Below are 21,854 nucleotides of genomic sequence, written 5' to 3' on the forward strand. Positions count from 1 at the left end.
AACCCAGTGCCTTACACATGTGAGGCAAGCACTCTGCCACTGAGTTACAGCCCCAGCCCATTGGTTGTTTGAAAACACCTTTTAGTTATTATTCTGTTGATGGTTTATTTTAGGAAAATGCATTTTTATGCAACTTAATTTTTTCATAGCTACAAGAACTTCACTAAGATATAATTTATATTCCATAAGATTGACCCATTTTAATTGTTTAATTCATTGCTTTTTATGAACTGTGTAATCATCACCAGAATCCAGTTTTGGGATATTTTCATCATCCCAGTAAAATCCCTCTTGTCCATTTACAGTTATTCCCCACTTCCATCGCTAGCGTCAGGTAACCACTAATCCATTTTCTACCTTTTTAGATTTCTCTATTCTGCCATTTCATATAAATGGAATCATATGATTTGTGGTCTTTTATATCCGACTTCTTCCACTTAGCATAACATTTTCGAGTTTCATTCATGTTGTAGCATGTATCAGTACTTCATTTCTTTTCATTGCTGAATAGTGTTCTGTTGTATGGATATATATTTTGTTAGTCTCTTCAGGAGTTGATGGACATTTGTTTTTTTTGGGGGGGGGTACTATTATAAATAATGTTTATGAATATTTTTATAACAGTCTTTATGTTAATGTATGTTTTCATTTCTCTTTTGCACATATCTATTAGCTGTTCTCACCTAGCTTACATGCTATATAATGCCAAACAAATCTGGAGTAGAGTTGTCAAATGTTAGGAGATCAGTAAAATAGTCATTATAGCCAGTTTCTGTTGTTAGTGGTGAAGATGTAGAAGAATGATGTGCATGCAGATGTAGTGGTGGTTGTCATCTCAAGGGAATAGGGTAGTCTGGTTCCAAAATAAAAATTTGCTACTGCTCCTGAGACCAGTGGTTTATGGGTCTGAAATGCTTTAATTATATGCTAAATGGTAGGGTTTCTCTTTTATTTTAAATTTTTATTTATGAATAGCTCATATACTTTTCTAAGTATGTGATCATGGTATGTATATTCATCTTCACAATTAAACAGATTTGTGGGGGATGTATTAAGGGTTGAACTCAGGTTACTTTACCACTGAGCTATATCCCAAACCTTTAAAAATTTTTATTTTGAAACATCTAAGTTGCCAAAGTTGGCCTCAAACTTGTGAACCTCCTGCCTAAGCTTCTCAAGTCACTGGGGATGACAGATGTGCACTACCACACCGCCTCTAAAGGATATTATCAATCCTTTGTAGTCAGACATTAGTTTTCCAACTTTCAAAAGTATTTTTTTTAATATTTATTTTTTAGTTGTAGTTGGACTCAATATCTTTATTTTATTTATTTATTTATATGTGGTACTGAGGATTGAACCCAGGGCCTCACACATGCTAGGCAAGCACTCTACCGCCGAGCCACATCCCCAGCCCCCGCAAAGTATTTTTTGTTTGTTTGTTTGTTTGTTTTGTTTTGTTTGTACTGGGGACTGAATCCAGTGGTGCTTAACTACTAAGCCACATCTCTAGTCCTGTTTTTTGTTTGTTTGTTTTGGATACAGGTCTTACTAAATTGCTTAGGACCTCCATAAGTTGCTGAGGCTTGCCTTGAACTTGTGATCTTCCTGCCTTAGTCTCCCCAGTGGCTGTGATTAAAGGTGTGTGCCACTGCACCCTGCTCAAATATTGGTTAAATACAAATGTATATTTAGCATTCTGAACTTTAGGAAAAAAATTCAAAGGGTTCAGATAAAGGGTGGTCTTAACTGGTTGGGCTTGAGGTCTGTATATTTGTGTGCTATGACATTTAGTGGTTGGCATATAGATGGGATGTCATTCGTGTTTGTGGAATAAATGAATGAATTCTTTTGCTCCAACTCTCTCTATGGAAAATTTGAGGGTAATAAATGGTTAACTGGAAAAAGTCAAAGGAAAAGCCATGAAGAGCAGGTATACCCCAAATCTGTTTTCCTAGAAGGCAGCAGGCCATGTGTTTAGAGCCCAGGCTAGATGAGAAAAATTTCCAGGGAAACGTTCTATGATCACAGTTAATTTAGGAAAAATATAGAAGCAACCCGTAAGAAGGGAAAACAAGCTCCCAAACTTTGGATCTTGGAATATATATCTACTTTCTTTAGAGACCAGTCAAGAAAAAAGAGTGTGTTATATATTAAGGTTCCCCTGAGGGCTGGGGATGTCTCTTAACTTTTATCTTGGAAATAAATGGGAAGTAAAGGGAATTACTGTAGATCAGGCATTGAGCTAAGTACTTTATAGACATTATTTCATTAGCCCTCTCTACCATCCCATTAAGTAGGTGGTAGTATCCACATTTTACAGGTAAGGAAACTGAATCACCTACTAAATTGGTTAGACTACTTAGCGTCTAAGTTAACCAAGCTGGGAATTTGAACTTAATTCCATGCTACTGAAGTCTCTATTCCTGTCCTAAACCAGTTTTTCTCCGGAGCAGGAGGAAATGAGTCTAATGTGTCTGGCATATGCAGAAATTTACAAAAGATGAGGCTCACAGAAGTAGATATGCTAGGCTTCTCAGAACTTTTACAGCAGTAGTAGTCATATTAAGCTACCTAGTCTCTAGCCTGAGATGATCAGTGTTAAGAATTTGGTTTGCTTGTTATTTCATTTAAAAAATTCATGTTTAGGCCTTGGAGTTTCCAGGTGTGGGGGCATGTGCCTGCAATTCCAGCAACTTGGAAGGCTGAGGCAGGAGGATTGCAAGTTTGAGGCCAGCCTCTGCAACTTAGTAAAGGCCTGTCTCAAAAGTAAATGAAAGGGGTGGGGATGTAACTCAGTGGTAAATTCCTCCTAGGTTCAATCCCTGGTATGAAAAGAAAAGTTTCCTAGTTCCCATTTTCTTCATTGAAGGTAGCTGCTGAGAGGACTTCATGTTGTAATGTCAGGAGCTTTGTTAATTAAGTGATTTGCTGTCCTGAGTTTTCATGCCCTTTTCCATTTCTTGCTATAGTTTATGATGACCATTAGATGGCGCTGCAGCTTTGCCATCAGCCATCAAGGAAAGGCTTGAAAAGTGCCTTTCTGCTGTAGTCTGCTGGCCCATGGTCAGCCTCAGAAGGTGCTGCTTAGGGAGCTGTTGCTTTAGGCCTTCTCAAGCTTTCCTATTGAGGATGATATAGTTTAAGTGTGCCGGAAAGGTGGCTAGGGCTGTGCTGGTACAACCTTTAGGACTTATACAGAGCCAGGCTGACTGCTTCCTTCTGCTGCTTGGTCTGGATCTTTGTGATATAGAATAAACAACTGCAGCAAAGTATGGTGGTGGACCTGTAGTCCCATCTACTTTGGAGACTGAGGCAGGAGTAATACTTGCAGCCAGGATTTAAAAAAAAAAAAAAAAAAAGTTCGGCTTGGAGTTGCAGCTTAGTGGTAGAGCACTTGCCTAGCATGTATACAGCCCTGGGTTCCATCCCCAGCCCTACAGAGGGTCGGGGCAGGAACAAAGAATAGGCAAGAAGCAAACATAACCTCTTCCACTCAATTCAGGGCCCTTTAAGTTGTAGTGTTTTCTAATCTGTCAGATACTATACAGAACAAATCGGGGTGGAGTAATCTAATTGCTATCACAGGGTGATTTTGAGTCCAACTTTTAATATCAAGTGGACTTCCTTCCTTGTTGCAGTTTGAGAAAAAAATCACTTGTGCCTCCTGTCAGTAGTTTCTTTCTCCCAACTGGCAGCTTTCTCCCAAGTATTACCTCTTCTTTGCAGAGTCCAGGCGCCAGTTCAAAATGATAGGAGATCTTTCTATTTCATTCAACCAAGTACAGAAGGTGACGTAACATACATGGTGTCGAAATGAAAAGTCTCAGGCAGAAGTTCACGTCTGGCTTTGTAACTTACTTGGTATTTAACCTTGGGCACATCAGTCACCTTTCTTGAACCTCAGTTTCTTTACCTGTAAAACATTAAATGATAATTTTGGCCTCACATAGTTACTGTGACAATTAAATGAGATAATCCATGTATGCAGCTTCATATAGTGACTGGCATATAACAGGTATGCAAAAAAAATGTTATTAGTGACAACAACTCCATCAATGATTACTGCTGAATGTTTCTGTCATATATTGTTTATTGGAGTTCTCTGTTGTATTTTGAAGCAATATCTTTTCCATTGAGTTTTCGCATATACTCAAAATCAATTTCCAGATGTTATTGGCCTGCAGAATTAACAGATTTTTCCCCTCTATTTTTAGGGAAAAGGAGGGAAGTAAATACTACATGAGACTAGATGTTTAAAACCTGTGTTCCTTTTTTTCACTGTGTGCAGTAGGCTCTAGTTTCTCTTTGGGTTAAAATTTGATTAAAATAATTGTATTCTGACCTGAAGAAATGGAGAATTTGTCTATCTTTTGTGATATTTTCCTTTACTGGATACCTTGGTGCAACTATTAAAATCCATTTCATTTCGTAGTTTGGGAGCCATAATTGTAGCTTCCCCAGCCCTGGCTCTCCTTGGCCCTTCCCTCCCCTGGCTGGTTGGTACCAGCCAAGCTGGCTTGCTGTTTCCCTCTTTGATATTGTTCTCCTCCTCCTCCTTCCTCCACGTTACCTCTCTTCCTTTCCCCTCCCTTTTCCATTTACTCTTACATTTCCCCCTCCTCCTCACCCTCCCTAATTTCCCCCCTCCCCTTGTTTCTAGCTCCCTTTTGCTTTCTGTTTGTGTTACTGAGGGCAGTGTTCCAATTACCTCATATTTGGAGAGAGGAAGCCGCAGCCAATCCGGTTTCTGTCTGCTTTTAGGTCAAGTGATTTCTGAACTGCAGTGAGATGCTTTGAATTTGTCTTGTTGCAGCTCTGAGCCTGTAAGATGGCTGTCTGAATCGGCAGCAGCAGCCGCTGGAAGAGAGAGGCGGGGAGGGAGGGAGAAAGAATTGGAGGGATTGCCGGCATAGTGCATGTTTTTAAATGTGCATAAATCCGATGAAGCCAAGGTTGGGATTTCTCTGGGATCCCAAGACTGGCTTAGCTGCATTTTTGCTGAGATCAGGAGCAGAAAGAAATGGGAAATTCACTGGGGTGTGTTAAGGGGCCGAAAGAGTCAATAGCTGTTCCTGAGAAGGCTCCGGTATCTCCTAAGAAAAGGGTTCGGTTCAAAAGGAAGTGGAGGGGGAAGAAAATCACCACTCCAGAAGCATCTCACGAGGAAGAACCTTTGGAAGGAACTGGAGTCATTAAAGAGACTGAAACCTTAACGAAGTTAACAGCCAGTCTTGGAAAAGAGGACAGAGTGGGAGGGGTAGAGTGTCTCTCCTCAGACATTTTGCTGCGTGAGGACTCAGCCCCCAACTCACAGGTGGGTGATCAGGGGATGATAGTACAGGTGAAGGAGAGATTCCAAGGGGAGATCCAGACTGCTCATCTTTTGTTAGAGAATGAGTCATCAGTTGCTAGAGGGGTCTGGGATTCCCTGGAAGAGGGGATGACTGTCATTGCTCACCTGCTTGATAACCCAGCCGAAAGGAACTGTGAGAAGTCAGTGAGCCAACTGGTGGAATTTCCGAGGACAGCATCCTGCAGCAGCAGGGCTGTGCTTCTTCCTTTGCAAGGAGAGATTGCGGTGGAGAGAGGAGGTGCTCGGCTTGGATTTCGGTGCAGCACTTTGCCTGGGACAGACTACCTTACTGACATAAGAAATCAAGACCAACTTTCAGAGGGCTGGAGTGTGGGTGGAGGAACCAAGAGTATTTTGGGTGTCCCTCAGACAGGTTCCTGGAATGCCAAATGTTCTGTTCCTTCCTCACCACTGGACCAGTCAGGAGGCCCTAGGCACACAGAGCCTGCCTGTTTGGGTCTGGTGCCCCCGCAGGGTCCCAAACTGCCTGCTTCTCAGAGTGATTTATCCATCAGTGGCATAACTGTGAGCATTTTGCCTTCGTCTTCTGGCTATGGCAGTGATGGGCTGCACTTACATGGGATCCAAACTAAAGATACGGAACCTGAAAAGAGCTCCACATTCTTCTCAGAAGAGGAAGCCTCCCTTTCTGTGGAAGCAAGCCACAATCCATCATGGGGTCTGGAGGAGGTAGGTGGGCATGTTGAAGGGGTAATCAAACTCCAGTTTGGATTCCTGGCCCTAAAATCTACTAAGGTGAAATGTGGTAAGCAGTGAGGATCCTGGTGCTTCTCAAACTCACCCCCTTGTGGGGTTCTGTGAATTGGCGACTTCCAGGGCTTGGCAAGAAGAATCTATTTTCAGTCTGTCCCTTGATGCTTGAAATCAAGTCTTGTTGTCTCTGGGGAATCCCAGCTTCTGTGTAGCAATGAAGCACAATTTCTCTAGCTATCTGGTGAGTGTATCTTTCAAGGTGCAAAGCTAGATAATCCTTGTCCTCAGGGCATACTGTTTGCCTGCTTTAGGAAGTTATGAAATAACACAGGGAATGACAACTGAATCTCTGAGATGAATGTGGAGAGGGGTGAGAGATGTTGAAGGGGTGTGAGGCAGCTGTCTCCAGAATGCTTGCTTTTCTTCCTGAAAAGTGATGTTCTTACTAGAGCTGGTGCAATCCCCTCCTGAGGAGAAGCATCTAGAGACAGCACTCATTCAGTGTTTGTATGAGAGGAGAGTGCTCATCTTCCTTTGGTTCCTAATTCCAGGATTAGAGAAGGGGGCATTGACTTGTCCAGGGATCATCTGAGAGACAGACAGAGGTAGGTTAGGATAAATTGAAGATTTAAGACTAAAAAAGTTTGTTTGGTGATTGAACTTGTTTAGGGCTCTAGCATGTTTTGTTTGTGAAGTTTGTAAGTGAGGGTGGTAGTTGCTGTGAATATTTCTAAGGGTCAAGACTAAGTGAGAGTTCAAAGATATGAACACTGAGCTAAGGACTCAGCAAGTCCCTGGTGGCATGTCTGGCAAGTGGATGTTGTATGGGTGGTTGAAGTTACAGTTTACCCGTGGCTGAGGAACTTTTATTGGCATGTTGGGCTCTGTAGTAGAATAAATAAAATTTTTCAGATCTCAAAGCAGCAAGAGGTGGAAGGTGAAGTAGGACACTTTCCTTGGGTAGCCTGTAAGCAGGTGATACTATATAGCTGCCCTGATGTGGCTGTGGTCTACCTGCTTGCCACCAACAGCATGAAGCTAAGGGTAGACACACGTTTTAAGCTGATGTGTGCTTAGAATTTCCTCTTTAGGGAGAGATTCATCTGTTATATGAATGGGTAAGAGCCTTTGTGGGGCTCTTACCCATTCATATAACTGTGTAAGTACAAACCTGTATTATGGGTAAGAGGGAAGACAAACTATTGGGATGAGGTGTACAGTATTTGGATTTCATATGGTAAGAGGGAATGTCAAATTTGCCTTGTTTAGTTGTTTATTTACTTATTTATTGTAGTGCTGGGTATCAGATCCAGGGCCTCATGCATGTTAGGCAAGTGAGCTATACCCCTAGTCCTCCAAAGTCAACTTTTATCTTTGTATGGAACAGATGTTGGGGATAAAATTAACTACTGAACTGGTTTCTCTCTTAATATCACTGCCACTGAACTTGATATTGTGGAATCATCATAATATTACAGGATGCATGCTCATAATTGAGTGAGATTTTTAGAAAGTTCAGAGTGAAAAATATTAGGCTCTCTTAGATAACAGACTGTAGATAGCAATGTATGGGAAGAAAATTTCTACATCACTCTGTGAGGAGTCTTTACAGATTGGTGGGAAAATCCTTTGAATCATAATCTGTAGTTTGACAGGATCAACAGTTGTGTGACATGGTTCAGTGTGTGAGTCAAGTTGGTACTGGACATTTTCTGGGCAGCCAACCTTGCAGTGCAGACACAGCCAGACTATGGAGATACAGCCAAGGATGAAAAAAACTAAGTAATTGAATCTCAGTGCAGATACCTGCATGTTTCTGAAGCTCTGTGTTTATCATGTGATATAAGGACTATGGAGTGATCATCTTATATGACATAAGTAACTTTTCAGGATAAGTGTAAAATTCCTTCAGAGTTCTTATATCCAGTGGACCCGACCCAAACCCTCATAGGAGGAACTGTATCTTTAGGGAACTACTTTTCTTACTAGTAGGCTACTGACAGGCTTTGAAGACAGCAGCATCCAGAGGACAGAGGGCAGCATGTTCTGACACTGCAGGCTCCTGTGCATGTGAGTTGAGACTCATGGCGAGCCTGGAGTCGGAGCTCCCTCTGCAGAGGATGGGAACATGGGGGCAGACATGAGAGGAGCAACTCCTTCCTAAACAGAAGCATGCGTGCAATTAAGCAGTGTTAATTTTGTTGCTTGTTTTTTTTGTAATATGTTGAAGTAGTGACCCTCCTCAGAGGAGGAGGTGACTGTCCTTGCCCTAACTTGAGGTACGTTCTCTCTCCTGTTGATTACTTTAAGGCATGTTGATGGGAGTGGGACCAGACTATAGCTAGACATATAAGTTGTTTGGTGGGTTTTGGAGTTATTTGGGATGGAGATATATATATATTTATTTATTTATTTATTTTAATTTAATTTAAAAAAAATTTTTTTTTGTACCGGAATTGAACTCAGGGGCATTCAATCACTGAGCCACATCCGCAGCCCTATGTTGTATTTTTATTAAGAGACAGGGTCTCACTGAGTTGCTTAGCACCCTGCCTCAGCCTCCCAAGGACATTGGTACAGAGTTAAAATTCTGTACCAAGCTGCTGGGATTACAGGTGTGTGCCACTGCTCTTGGTTTCTTCAGGATATGGAGAAACAGTAGCTGGTTCTAATTCTTGCCAAGTGTGAGTTTTGAATAATAAAAGATTAAGTTGGTCTTCTTTCCTGTTCATCTGGTGCAGTTGATACATCCCTTGTCAGGAAATAGTTAATGCAGAACAAAATGACCGAGGGCAGCTGACAAAAATGGCTTTCAGAATGATAAATAGACTAGGATTTGGAGCAGGGTGGGAAAGACTTAACAGCAGTTACACTTTGATGTCACACAAAGGCCTTCTCAGGCCCATTCTTTTTCTCAAGATTCCATACTCCCAGCTGCCATCAATAAGCATAATACCTGGCTCTTTTAAACGAGATTTGTTGACAATCCCTTCCTCTTTCCCATCTTGGCTCCTAGCACCAATCTCCTGCCACACTGTTGGTGGATCCCATTGACTTAAGAATTTTAACTCTGTACCAATGTCTTTGCTACATACCTTAGATAAATAGTCTCATTTCTCCTCTGTAATTATAGGGAAAGTGTTTTACTAATATTGGCTTTGCATTGTGAGATGAAAGCAAACTAACCATGAAGTGCTGTTGGAGGACTGTAGAAATAAAACTTACTTTTAGAGCTTTGTTCAAGAAAGAATTTTGTTTCTTTTTCAAAGAATTTTACTTAATCAAAAATATTACTAAAGAATCATTATTTTTAGGTGTAATAGTAGTATTGTGGTTATGTTAAAAAATAGAGGGTGCTTATCATTTAGAGTTAGCCACTGAAATGTTCATAGAAGAAATAATATGTGTGGGATTTGCTTCATAAAAATAGGCCATGGTGAAGTGGGTAGAGTGTGGATGAAGCAAGATAGCTGAGTTCATAGTGGTTAAAAATGCGGGATGTGTACATGGGGCTTATTATATATTCTTTCTATTATATATATTTCAGGTGAGAAGTTAAGAAAAACAAATTGTATAAAAACAAATGCAATAGGGGCTGGGGTTGTGGCTCAGCAGTAGAGCGCTCCCCTAGCATGGGCAAGGCCCTAGGTTCAATCCTTAGCAACACATAAAAATAAATTAATTGAAGATATTGTATCCACTACAACTAAAAAATAAATATTAAAAAATGTAATAATAATGTTAGAATTATTATAGAATGCATATACTGAAAAAAAGGTTGATATCCAGAATGCATTAAGTGTTGTATAGATAAATTGGCCAAGAGTGTAGAGACAGATTGGCTGAATTTGAATCCTAGTTCTGCCACTGACTTTCAGGGTACCTTGGGCAAGTTACTTCTCTGTGCCACAGTTTCCTCATTTGTAAACCGAGGGTAAGAGTAGTTGATAATTTATAAGATTATTGTGAGACTTATATGAACTAATACAAGCACAATTAATGTTACTCATTAACATTATTATTTAAAGGATTTACAAACAAGAAAAAGATAGATACCCTTGTGGAAAATAGGGGAAAGCCAAGAAATAAGCAGTTCATGAAAAAAGGTAACCCAGAAGCCTCGTACACTTAAGAAGGCTTTCACTACTCATCAGGGATCTAAAAGTCCAAACAACAAGCAGATACTATTTTATACCCATAAGACTGGAGGAAAAATAAAAAGTCTGAAAATACAACAAGGGCAAGTTTGCCAATATTTAGTAGAATTGAAAAATTCCCATATCCTGACCTAGGCTTTCCATTGTAGTTTCATTCCATTGTGAGAACTCTGACTCTTGAATATGGAAGTGAACATCCCCATGAACTTCCTCTTAATCTCAATATTGGTCATAAACTACTCCCCACAAATACAGTGGCCATTAGTTCTCTGGGCTGGGCATTTGTAATGAGCTCCACTTGCACTGTGCCCTCACTTGCTTATCAAATGGAAATTTTCAGGGTCTGATGCCTTCTCTATAGTGGGATGAGGTCAGCTGGAAATGTTAGGACCTGAGAAGCAAGATGTTCAGAACATCTACTGTCATCTTCTGAGACTCACATAGTCCATATCCTCTGTCTAGTATTACAACTCTTCCATAATCTATCTAATCTTTTCTCTTGTCAGTTCCCAACTTGAACCTTTGGGTTTTAACCATCTACTTTTCTTTTTTCAAACTTCCCTCATCATCTAATCTTCGCTTATGTTCCCTTTCTACCTGGAATTCTTTTTCCCTTTCTCTTTGTCTATTCCATAATATCTTTTAATGATGAGTTCATTTATTTTTTATTTCCTGGCAGTACTGGGAATTGAACCCAAGGCCTCACACGTACCGAGTAAGCTCTTTATCATTGGGCTATGTGATAATGAGTTTAAATTGTACTTGTTCAAGAAATCTTTTTGATTACTCCAACTTATAGTAATTTTCCATTCTACTGAGATTCTCTATTGGATATTACTATTATTGCTCAATTTGCATTAAATTACATATAACTCTTTCACATGGCCTGTCATATATGAATAAATATAAAGAGAACTTTTTCCTCCAGACACTAGCCTCCCCAAAACAAATTTTCATTGTGTTTGACTTCCTGTAGTCTTTTTGTTGGATTCCCAGTGACGTTATAGTCAGTTCATGAAAAAAAAAAATGAATGTATCTGTATCACCATATGCTAGTTCAATCAGTATCAGTTTTGTGGAGATCAAACAGTATAATCTGTTAAAAAAAAAAAAAGACCAAAATTCAATAAAGTTTTAGTTATTGTCCTTGGGAATATCACCTTCAAATTTGAAATATTAAATATACTGGGTTCAATCCCCAGTACCACCCCAAAACAACAAAACAAAACACAGCTTAAACATAGTTCCTGGAACCTAATGGTTGCTTGAAAAGTAATAATCAGAATGAAGAAACAGTGTGATTTATTTTTTCTCTATGCCTGCCATTAGGGTTAAGACATTGTTCAGTAAATACTTATTGAATTATTAGGAAATATTAAGTTTTCAGGAATGCTTAAAAAAAGGAATTAACCGGGACTTGGGAAGTGTGGGATGAAAAGAAATTCAGGTAGATACTCATAGTTTCTGGCATGGAAATGAGGCTGCATCCTTCCCAAATGACTTCCTGTGAACTCCCTAAAACTAAAGCTGGATTTGTTCATTTGGAAGATTAAAGTAAATGCTTCTGTAGAACCCAAAGCTCAGCACTGTGTACACATATCACATGTAAGTTATTACAAGAAAATATGGACAAAAGCCAAATTTAATCACTGAGTTGCATGTGATGATAATCTCATTTTTCACATCCAGTTTACAATCTAGGAAAGATTCAAATCTAAACAGGGTATCTTTTCTTTCCTTGAGAGAGCCAGACATTTCCCTGTCTCTTTATAGCTGTGCTGAAAATCTGAAATAAAACTATTCATTGAAGTAGTTTCAGTGCAAAGCATTGTAATTGGCAGGTAGGAGAGGTCATCAGAGGCTAGCTGTGGTTACACCAGACATACAATATCAGTTAACTAACTGTAGTTTTGTTTTTGGTAAAGAGACCAAATACCCAGATCTCATTTTGCTCATTCATTTTATCCCTTTTTACTTCACCATATCTATTTCCTATTTCCTATTCCTAACAAGTTTTTCCTTCTTAATATGTTCATGAAACTGCTAGTGTGGGGTGGCATTTAGAAATGTTGTTAAGGGGGGATTGTAATAGAATTGGAAATAGAGCAGTACTGTTTATACTGGGCTGAAAGGAGGATGGCTTGGGCACGATGAGCATCATTGGGTCCTCAGCATAGCCCCATGCCCCATGTATTTAGAGTTGATTGAATTTTATGTAGTTAACTCATGTTTATCATAAGTTAGATGATAAACATGAGTTAACTACATAAAATTGTAAGAGATGTGATTAATTAATTTTTAAAATGAATTTTAACTACCAAGTTATGGAGTATTTATATCAACTACTCAGTACAGTTTGTTGCTTTAGGGTATCTATATGGGAAGCAAATAGTAATTTGAAGATTGTCAGGTAAACATGGAGTCAGAGCAGAGAGATAATAAGTGGCGGACAGATTTGCAGGATAATCTTATTAGCTGGTATCATTGAAGTGTGATGGCATGATTTCTCCTGTAGGAACATACCGTACCTGTCAAGGGCATGAGAACCTTCTGCCCTTGAATCTGCTGATTAGGGTACTATTTTACTTTCCCAGTTGAGGCCATGCTTCCTGGTTCCTTTCTTTTATCCTTAATAAAGTTTTAAGGTTTCTGGCCCTATTTTTCCTGTCAGTCCCCTCTACCTCACCCCGTACTGAGGATTGAACCCAGGGATGCTTAACCACTGAGTCATATCCCCAGCCCTTTTTTATATCTTATTTAGAGACAAGTTGCTTAGGGCCTCGAAATCCTCCTGCCTCAGCCTCCCAAGTTGCTGGGATTACAGGCATGTGCCACCTTACCCAACCACTGTTTTTCCTATTTTTAAAATATAGGTATTCCTTGACTTATGATGAGATTACATCCTGATAAACCTATCATAAGTTGAAGACATTTTAAGTTGAAAATGGATTTAATCCATGTAAACTTACCAAACATTATAGCTTAGGATAGCCTACCTTAAATTTCTCAGAACACATACATTAGCCTACAGTTGGGCAAAATCATCTAACATAATGCAAAGTATTTTTTGTAATAAAATGCTTAATATCTTGTGTAATTTGTTGAATAAAATATTTAAAATGAAAAATGGAATAGTTGTGTGATATGCTTTTTTACATCATTGTAAAATTAAGTAGAACCATTGTAAGTTGGGATCTCATATCTTTTGCTGATATACGGTCTCATTTTTTATGAGTTGAGTTTGTGAATTTAGGATTGAACGCTTTGAGATGTCTTATTGTTGATTGCCAAATGTTCTGACCACAGGGGTTCTGCTTCTCTGGGTCACTGATAGAGACAGTTAAGGATCAAGATGTTCTGTTGACATGCTCATGCCTTCCCTGCCCAAACACCATGACCTAAAATTAATGGTTATGTGGTTTTATTAAAATTAATGGTTATAATGGGAAAGAAACACATGTTCTCCAGGCAATACCTACATTATCTTATTTAATCCACATAAGGACCCTATGAGAAAGTTATCCTGTAGTAAATATGAGGAATAAAGAGTACAGAAGGCTTAAGTGATTTGCCTGAGGTCATGTTTCTCCTAAATGCTTCCTTCCAGGAGCATAGCTGATTGAAAGCCTTGTGCTTTTTCTTGTTAATCAAAATTATTTTTGTAGTTTTTAGTTCAGAAATAAAGTGTGCTCACAATTCAAAGTCTGAAAAAAGAAAGAAAGGAAATAGTCTCACTAAGGGGAGACACTTTTTAACATTAGCTTAAACTTGTTTTCCTTTACACACTGCTTTGAATTCTCTGTTTGCTGTCAAAAAAGTAACCTCACTCTGGATTCTAGGTGGGTTTTCTCCTCAGATACTTTCACTTGCTTGTATTTACTATTCCATTTATAAAGCAAATGATTGTTAATTAAAACACATTAAGTTCCCCATATGATCAGTACAACATTGGTGAATGGGCAGTAATTCAGAAGGACCATGATCAGGAGACTGTTTCTTGCACAGCATCCTTTCTGCTGCTTGAAAACACATCCGGCAGTGAGGAGCTGTCCCCCATAGGGGCTATTGTTTGGTTTTAGATAGTTCTGTGGTTAAGATGTGGTACCAGTCCCTCAGGAAATCTACAGTTTTGGGGAGATAAGATTATACATATGAAATAATAACCAGCAATGAAAAATTTAACATTTAAAAACTTTAACATTCAGTTAAATTATGACATAGCCCATCAGTGCTGTTGGAGGGAGAAGAAGAAGAATTTAAGGAGGATCATCACCCACACAAAAGAGAGAAGGGAACTCTATTTGTTAGGTATGACCTTGGGTTCAGACTAGATGCTTTCATATAGTGTTTGATTATTACAGTACCCTTGAAAAGGTAGTAGGTATTATTTCTACTTTACAGATGTGATAACTGAGCTTATGTTTAGATTAGCTTAAGCTAAGATTAAGCTAAGATTCAAACTCAGGTTTTTCTAGAATCAGAGGCATGAACGTTTTCCTAGTCTCTCTGAAGTGGGTCTTATGCTATATTTTGGATATTTCTTCAAAAAGCTTTTTTTCTCACTACAAGTATATACATGATATAGAAAAATTTGAAAATATAAAAATCACCTATAATGCTACCACTAAAAGATAGCTATGGCTACTAATTTGTTGTATCCCTAGGATTTATTTTTAAAATATTTTTTAGTTGTCAATGGACCTTTATTTATTTTATAAATCAAAGAATCAAAAAGAGAATCAAACCCAGAGCCTCACACATGCTAGGCAAGTGCTCTACTACTGAGCCACAACCCCAACCCTCCCTAGGATTTATACTCAAATACATGTATGCATCTGTATCACATTACATGTATGTATACATATGCATATGTGTGACTATATACTTAAATATATTTTCCATATCTTTTATGAAATTAGGATTACTATATATTTTATTTGTGTTCTTTTTCTTTTTATGAAATTCAATGACCATTTTCCTATGTCATTAAATTTTTTTAAAGAATACCTTTAAGTGCTACAAAGAATTCTTTCCTATGTTCTATAATTTGTGACCACCAGTAATCCTTCATTAGAGTTTAAGCTCTTTTTAACATTTTTTTCTATGTCATGCTTGCTTTTTATGTTTCAGTGAACATTCTTGTCTGAAATTTTTGTACCTATCACTGAGGATTTTCTAACAAGTTGTATGTATTCCTTTAAGACTTTTAATTCAAAGCTGACATCCACAGGAGTTATGTCACTTATACTTTCTCTAGAGGCAATGGGTGAGAATATCCAATTTTAGACATTTTTTCCAATCCTGATTAGTGCCATTACAATTAAACCTTTCCTAGTTTAATAGGTAAAAAATATCCTCTCATGGTTTTAATTTTCATTTCTTTGACTACCAAAGAGGGCGAATATATGTTGGAGTTGTGTCTACATGGCTGCCAACCTTGTATGTCCCTCTTCCTCTCTGAGCAGAGAAGATTAAAAGGCTTCATCTTACTTATACTAAATTATTCCATGTCCTATCTTTTGGCAGATCTCTGACATCTATATTAGTGGGGAATCAGGGGATATGTCAGCCAAGGAAAAACTACTTTTGTGGACTCAGAAGGTGACAGCTGGTTACACAGGAATCAAATGTACCAACTTTTCTTCCTGCTGGAGTGATGGGAAAATGTTCAATGCACTTATTCACCGATATAGGTAAGTATAGTGGAATTTTAGTGCTCCTGGAAGAACTTCGTCTCGTCTCATTGTAATTGGTTATAATGCCATTTCTCCCCTTTAACAAGAATTATAGTTCTAATTCATTTAGTCATTTGAAAAAGGAATCTTTATTGAGTTCCTACAATTTTAACTAGGCACTAGGCACAGATAGCCATGAACAAAAGAGTAAAAGTTTCTTGCTTTCACAGAACTTATCCTCCAGTAGAATAGGCAATAAGGAAATGGGCGCATGCTGTCCTACATTGGCATGTGCAATGGAAGGGAGAAGTGACAGGGGACTCTGGTAATTTAGACAAAAGTGGTCAGGACTATCAGAAGTGAGTTATGCAGACCTGTGTGGTCAGAGTGTTCCAGGTGGAGGAAAGAACAAGTGCATAGGGTCTAAAGTAAGGACTTGATTGGAGTGGTTGAGGATCAGCAGGTGGCTTGAAGTGGGGTGAGTGAGGAAGACAGGAATTTTAATGACAGAAATAAAAATTATTGTGCTCTTAGTGGTCATAAATATGCACCAATTTTCACTTTGTACTAGTTTGTGATACCTTTTCCAAGAATGCAGTGAACCTACTGTTGTGCAAGTTTAAAATTACCTGGCATATAATTGAAATTGTGATTAATACCCTTCTGAACCTCTTGCTTTCTCTCTAACTCACTGAGTTAGAAATTTCCAGCTCTGGGAATTTCTAAGAGGTTTTCTTTGTGTGAACTCATGTGTGATATGTAGATGGTGGCCTTTCATGTGCCTTGATGAACTTTTACAGACCTGATTTGGTAGATATGGAGAGGGTGCAAATCCAAAGTAACCGAGAGAATCTGGAACAGGCTTTTGAAGTGGCAGAAAGACTGGGAGTCACCAGATTGCTGGATGCAGAAGGTGAGAGTTTATTGAACTTGAGTATGTTTGGCATATATTCACTGTTCCTTTGTTCTGAGAAATTTCTTGTCCATTCTCTCAGATGTGGATGTGCCATCTCCAGATGAAAAGTCTGTAATCACTTATGTGTCTTCAATTTATGATGCCTTCCCTAAAGTCCCTGAGGGTGGAGAAGGGATCAGTGCTACGGTAAAAGAACATTCTCCTGAAGTTCCTCTGACTTTAATTTGTTTGGGTGGACTACATTGATTAGGTAGTGTTGTTAAGTTCTCATTGTATATAGAGCACTTTTATACAGAGTCATTTGAATCTACATTGTCCTTGATCCCTGGGAATGAGCCTAGGTTTTGCAAATTTTGCCTCATCTAGCAAAATCATTTTGTGCTAAATGCCAGCCAAGAATGTCCTTCTTGTTCCCAGCTGTAATTCAGGATAAGGCAGTGTTTTCTCAGCTACTGATATCAGTTTGGTTAGTTATATCATGGATCTTTTCTAAATATTTTTAGTAGCTGATCTGTAGCCTTTTTTGATGTCAGGATTTTGAATGCCACCTGAGAGTCCTTGAGGAGCTTCGAAACTGGGACTGTGAGCATTAAACTGAGCAACTTCCTAGGCAGTTAGAGGAAAAGGATTTTACATGGTCTGGGGTGGCCTGAGCTACTTTATTCTGTGCTTGTTCTGGATATTGCTAATCAGATATGTGATGTTTCCCTTCTGGCAATAGGAAGTGGATTCCAGGTGGCAAGAATACCAAAGCCGAGTGGACTCCCTCATCCCCTGGATCAAACAGCATACCATACTGATGTCAGATAAATCTTTTCCCCAGAACCCTGTTGAACTAAAGGTAAAGCCATGGCCTTAAATTGTTTAATCAATTCTTTCTAGAGACTGAATCTCAGGACTTGTTACTGCCTACTGTGGGTGAGGTAGTGTGAAAAATTGGACCCTGTTGCTTACTTTCATCCATTCACCAAATATTAATTTTGTAGGCACTTTATAACCAATATATACACTTCAAAGAAACAGAAATTCTGGCCAAGGAGAGAGAAAAAGGAAGAATTGAGGAGTTATATAAATTATTAGAGGTAAGGAAATCACTGACTATGACTTCGTGATTTGCTCATTAGCACTGTTGTTGCTTCCTGGTCCAACAGATTCCCTGTGTGCACTGCCCAACTTGTGTTGGTGACAACACCCTTAGTCTGGTCTTGAAAATAAATTCATGGTAAAGGGATAGCATCAACCATCTTTTTTTTTTTGCTGAAAAGTGGCATGTATTTATTCAGAAATCTTGAGTTTTGTGAATAAGTTATTCTACAACTTAGAGGGAAACTAAATCTTTCCTTGGGATGAAAATAAAAGAGATTTCCATTCATATCTTGGTTTCTGGAGAATTTGAAGTGGTAAAGATGGGCTGGGCATTTAACCTTGCCAGAATGGAGATTATTGAGAAGATAGCAATATTTGTAGGAAGTATAGAAGGAATGGAAGGATTTCTGTAGTCTCTATATTTTTTATTTTTTTCCTTCTCATCTTAAGGGATGCACTGCTAAATATTTGATCTTTTGCCCATATTAAATAGTAGGAAAATAACTGAGTAAAGAGGCAAGAAATGAAGTACAAGAACAAATGAAAATAGGCCTGAGGGCATGGCTGTAGTTTTGGACTGAAGAATGTTTTCTTTCAGGTGTGGATTGAATTTGGCAGAATTAAGCTGCCTCAAGGTTATCACCCTAATCATGTGGAAGAAGAGTGGGGAAAACTCATCATTGAGATGCTAGAGCGAGAGAAATCCCTCCGGCCAGCTGTAGAGAGGTGGGTGTGGAGCATGGGGGTGATCTTACATTCCTAACTGGGCTACTTCAAACCTTGCACTGGACTATGGTTTTTATCTTATTTTAGGCTAGAATTGCTGCTACAGATTGCAAACAAAATCCAGAATGGTGCTTTGAACTGTGAAGAAAAACTGACACTAGCTAAAAATACACTGCAGGCTGTAAGTCTCTTGTTTTATCCCATTCCTTCTATCATCTGTTTCTACGTTCTCACTCTCTGCTCTAATCATCACAGTTAACATTTGTAGAATCCAGCTATTACTTCTTTTTTCTTGGAAGTACCGTGGGCCCATTGGCTCCCTCTGTCCTAGTAGGTAACAAAGTTATCCCACCCTTTTTTTTCCCTTTCTGTCCCAGGATGCTGCTCACCTGGAATCAGGACAGCCAGTACAATGTGAGTCAGATGTCATCATGTACATTCAGGAGTGCGAAGGTCTCATCAGGCAGCTGCAGGTGGATCTCCAGATCCTACGGGATGAGAATTACTACCAGTTAGAAGAACTGGCCTTTAGGTGAGGAACAAGGGACTCACACAGAGGGCTTGCTAACTACTGAGGCTCAATGACAAGAGTGGGTCAAGAGTCAGGCACTGAATCTTATAACTTGGGCCTTCGAGAGGTCATTGTCTCAGTGGGAATACTACACATACATATTTTCAGCAGGAACATTCTCTTGTAGAGGACAGTTTCTCCTTCTTGCAAGTCCCCCCTACTGAGTGCCCATGGGATTCCTGCAATCATTGTGGCATTTTGTATCTCTCCCTGTTTCAGAATAGGTGTGATAGCACATCTGGTTTAGAAATATTGGTGATCTATTACACTCATTTTATAGAGAGGAAATAGACTCACAGAGGGGATGAGGATTGCTTAAAGATGCATGGTAATCCATTGTTTATTCTGCTGTACCTTCCAGGAACCATAGAAGTAGATACAGGTTTGTTTTCCTCCAACAACCACTGCAGTTTGGCATTTGCCTTGAAGATGATTTCAAACTAGATGAAAATATTTTTTTTTTTTTTTTAAAGAGAGTGGGGAGAGAGAGAGAATTTTTAATATTTATTTTTTAGTTTTTTAGTTCTCGGCGGACACAACACCTTTGTTGGTATGTGGTGCTGGGGATCGAACCCGGGCCGCACGCATGCCAGGCGAGCGCGCTACCGCTTGAGCCACATCCCCAGCCCCTAGATGAAAATATTAAAAGGTCACCTCACATTCATATAACACTTTCTCAAAACACTTTTCATGTTATGGTCTCATTTTTATTTTTACCACATTCTTGTCAAATGCATAGTGAAGATTTTATTTTAAGCGTGTTATAGATTTGAGTCTCTCCTTTTTCTCACCTTGTGTTTCAGGGTCATGCGCCTTCAGGATGAGTTGGTCACCCTGCGTCTGGAGTGTACAAACCTGTACAGGAAGGGCCATTTCACTTCACTTGAATTGGTTCCTCCTTCTACTTTAACCACTACCCATCTGAAAGCAGAACCCTTGACCAAGGCTACCCATTCTTCTACCTCCTGGTTCCGAAAGCCCATGACTCGAGCTGAACTTGTGTCTATCTCCTCCTCTGAAGATGAAGGCAATCTCCGATTTGTTTATGAACTACTGTCTTGGGTAGAAGAGATGCAGGTGGGTGTATGTCTAAAAAGCTTGTGCTGCACACAATGTTTACTGGATCCAGCAGCTAATCTAAAATAAGAGACCAGGTTGCTCTGTGTCCCCAGTACAGATTTTCTTAGTAATTGGTCCTTCCTGTATCTAAGATACCTTCTCATTAAATCTAAAGTTGGGAAAGTCAGTGCAAATTCTCACAATTCCATGCTGAATAGCATAAGCTTTTCTAATTTGAAGCCCTTTGGGAATCTATTCCCTTCAGCTAACTGTGCCTTTAATGGCACTTTGTCGGGGATGGGGGGATTGCTGTGTCTGTAAATCTCAGATATAGTTTCTGAAATTTCCCCTTTGGTAGAGGTGTTTCTTCTTTTCTTGTTGTTTGTCTTAACTCTTAGGTTTAAGCAAAGTTGCTGTGTTCCACTATTCAAGGGGGTACTACATATTTTATTCTAGGATGATGGTTCAAATTTGGTATTTTCCTATACTTTTAACCTTTTTGTTTCATTATTAAATTCTTCCCATCTGCAAATGACAGATTTCCCCATTTGCCCATAAGTAAAAGTACCTCAGAGCACACTGTTTTAAAATTATCTTCCAGGGCTGGGGTTGTGGCTCAGTGGTAGAGCGCTCACCTACCACGTGCAAGGCCCTGGTACCAAATAAAAATAAACAAAATAAAATATCAGCACCACATAAAAATAAATAAACAAAATAAAGGTATATAAAAAGTTATCTTCCATTGGCTAAGAGTTGTTGTCAAGAATGAAGCTAAATATTTTCAGATATTTCTTTTTATATCTGTTCTGATTGTGAAATGAAAAGATGCCATAAAGGGAATGCCTAAACTGTAAATTTAAATATTTTCAGCCTGTGAAGACCCTTTCTGATTGATGGACTCGGGAATGTATTCTCACATGCAGCTGCAGAAGGCTTTCCCCTCACTAGTTAAAGGGCTTTCTTCTCTAGCTCCTCCCGGGTGATTATGGTTTAGTTTCCTGTAGGAGACCATGGAATGGTGGAGATAGTTTAGATGCTTTATTTTTTTCTTCTCTCAATCTTCTGCCCCTAGCCACTTTGTCCAAACATTAATTCTGTTTATTTTCTTTTCCTGCCAACTCAGCTGAATTATAGCATACCTATTTTGTCTTTTTCAGATGAAACTGGAGCGGGCAGAATGGGGCAATGACCTGCCTAGTGTGGAGTTGCAGCTAGAAGCACAGCAGCATATCCATACTAGTGTGGAAGAACTGGGCTCAAGTGTCAAGGAGGCCCGGTTATATGAGGTGCATAGTATTCAGAATCCACATTATGATTGTGAAAGGGATGAGGATGAGCAAGTAGTGGGATGGTATGCATGATGCAGCTGTCTTTAAGGAGACAGGGGCTCTGGAAAAGGGTGATAATGATGAGTAATAGCACTTGGCAAAAAAAAAAAATTCTCTTTATAAATGAAGTATCTCTGTTAACATTTGAACTAACCTTGTGAGAAAAGTATTTTTATTAGCTGACCCTTTGTACTAAAAAAAAAAAAAAGTGATACTGGAAGCTAAGGTCAGAATTAATAAGTATCAGAAGCAGTTTTTAAACGCAG

The 21,854-nt window shown here is 39.0% G+C and overlaps 1 protein-coding gene and 1 long non-coding RNA gene across 27 annotated transcripts in view; one reads left to right on the top strand and one right to left on the bottom strand.

The window, feature by feature from the left end:
• Window positions 1-21,854, top strand: part of LOC101963192 (microtubule actin crosslinking factor 1) — a 347,556-nt gene that overhangs the window by 153,145 nt on the left and 172,557 nt on the right. For 17 of the 26 annotated variants that reach the window (XM_078025963.1, XM_078025971.1, XM_078025962.1 and 14 more), the window contains 10 exons: window positions 15,754-15,920; window positions 16,703-16,815; window positions 16,898-17,004; window positions 17,540-17,659; window positions 17,805-17,900; window positions 18,503-18,630; window positions 18,718-18,811; window positions 19,008-19,162; window positions 20,005-20,278; window positions 21,418-21,546. In XM_078025963.1, the coding sequence (XP_077882089.1) occupies window positions 15,754-15,920; window positions 16,703-16,815; window positions 16,898-17,004; window positions 17,540-17,659; window positions 17,805-17,900; window positions 18,503-18,630; window positions 18,718-18,811; window positions 19,008-19,162; window positions 20,005-20,278; window positions 21,418-21,546 (1,383 nt within the window). Of the gene's footprint in view, window positions 1-5,023; window positions 6,047-15,753; window positions 15,921-16,702; window positions 16,816-16,897; window positions 17,005-17,539; window positions 17,660-17,804; window positions 17,901-18,502; window positions 18,631-18,717; window positions 18,812-19,007; window positions 19,163-20,004; window positions 20,279-21,417; window positions 21,547-21,854 lie in introns of those variants that run through there. The other 9 variants (XM_078025953.1, XM_078025958.1, XM_078025956.1 and 6 more) reach the window with 1 other exon arrangement.
• LOC120890729 (uncharacterized) lies at window positions 175-4,823 on the bottom strand. Its single transcript, XR_005735130.2, has 2 exons — window positions 4,712-4,823; window positions 175-3,916 (listed from the first exon to the last, which is right to left on the bottom strand). It is a non-coding gene; the product is annotated as an uncharacterized LOC120890729 (long non-coding RNA).

The sequence above is a fragment of the Ictidomys tridecemlineatus genome, chromosome 11, assembly GCF_052094955.1.
Source record: "Ictidomys tridecemlineatus isolate mIctTri1 chromosome 11, mIctTri1.hap1, whole genome shotgun sequence".
In the NCBI taxonomy this organism is placed as follows: Eukaryota; Metazoa; Chordata; class Mammalia; order Rodentia; family Sciuridae; genus Ictidomys; species Ictidomys tridecemlineatus.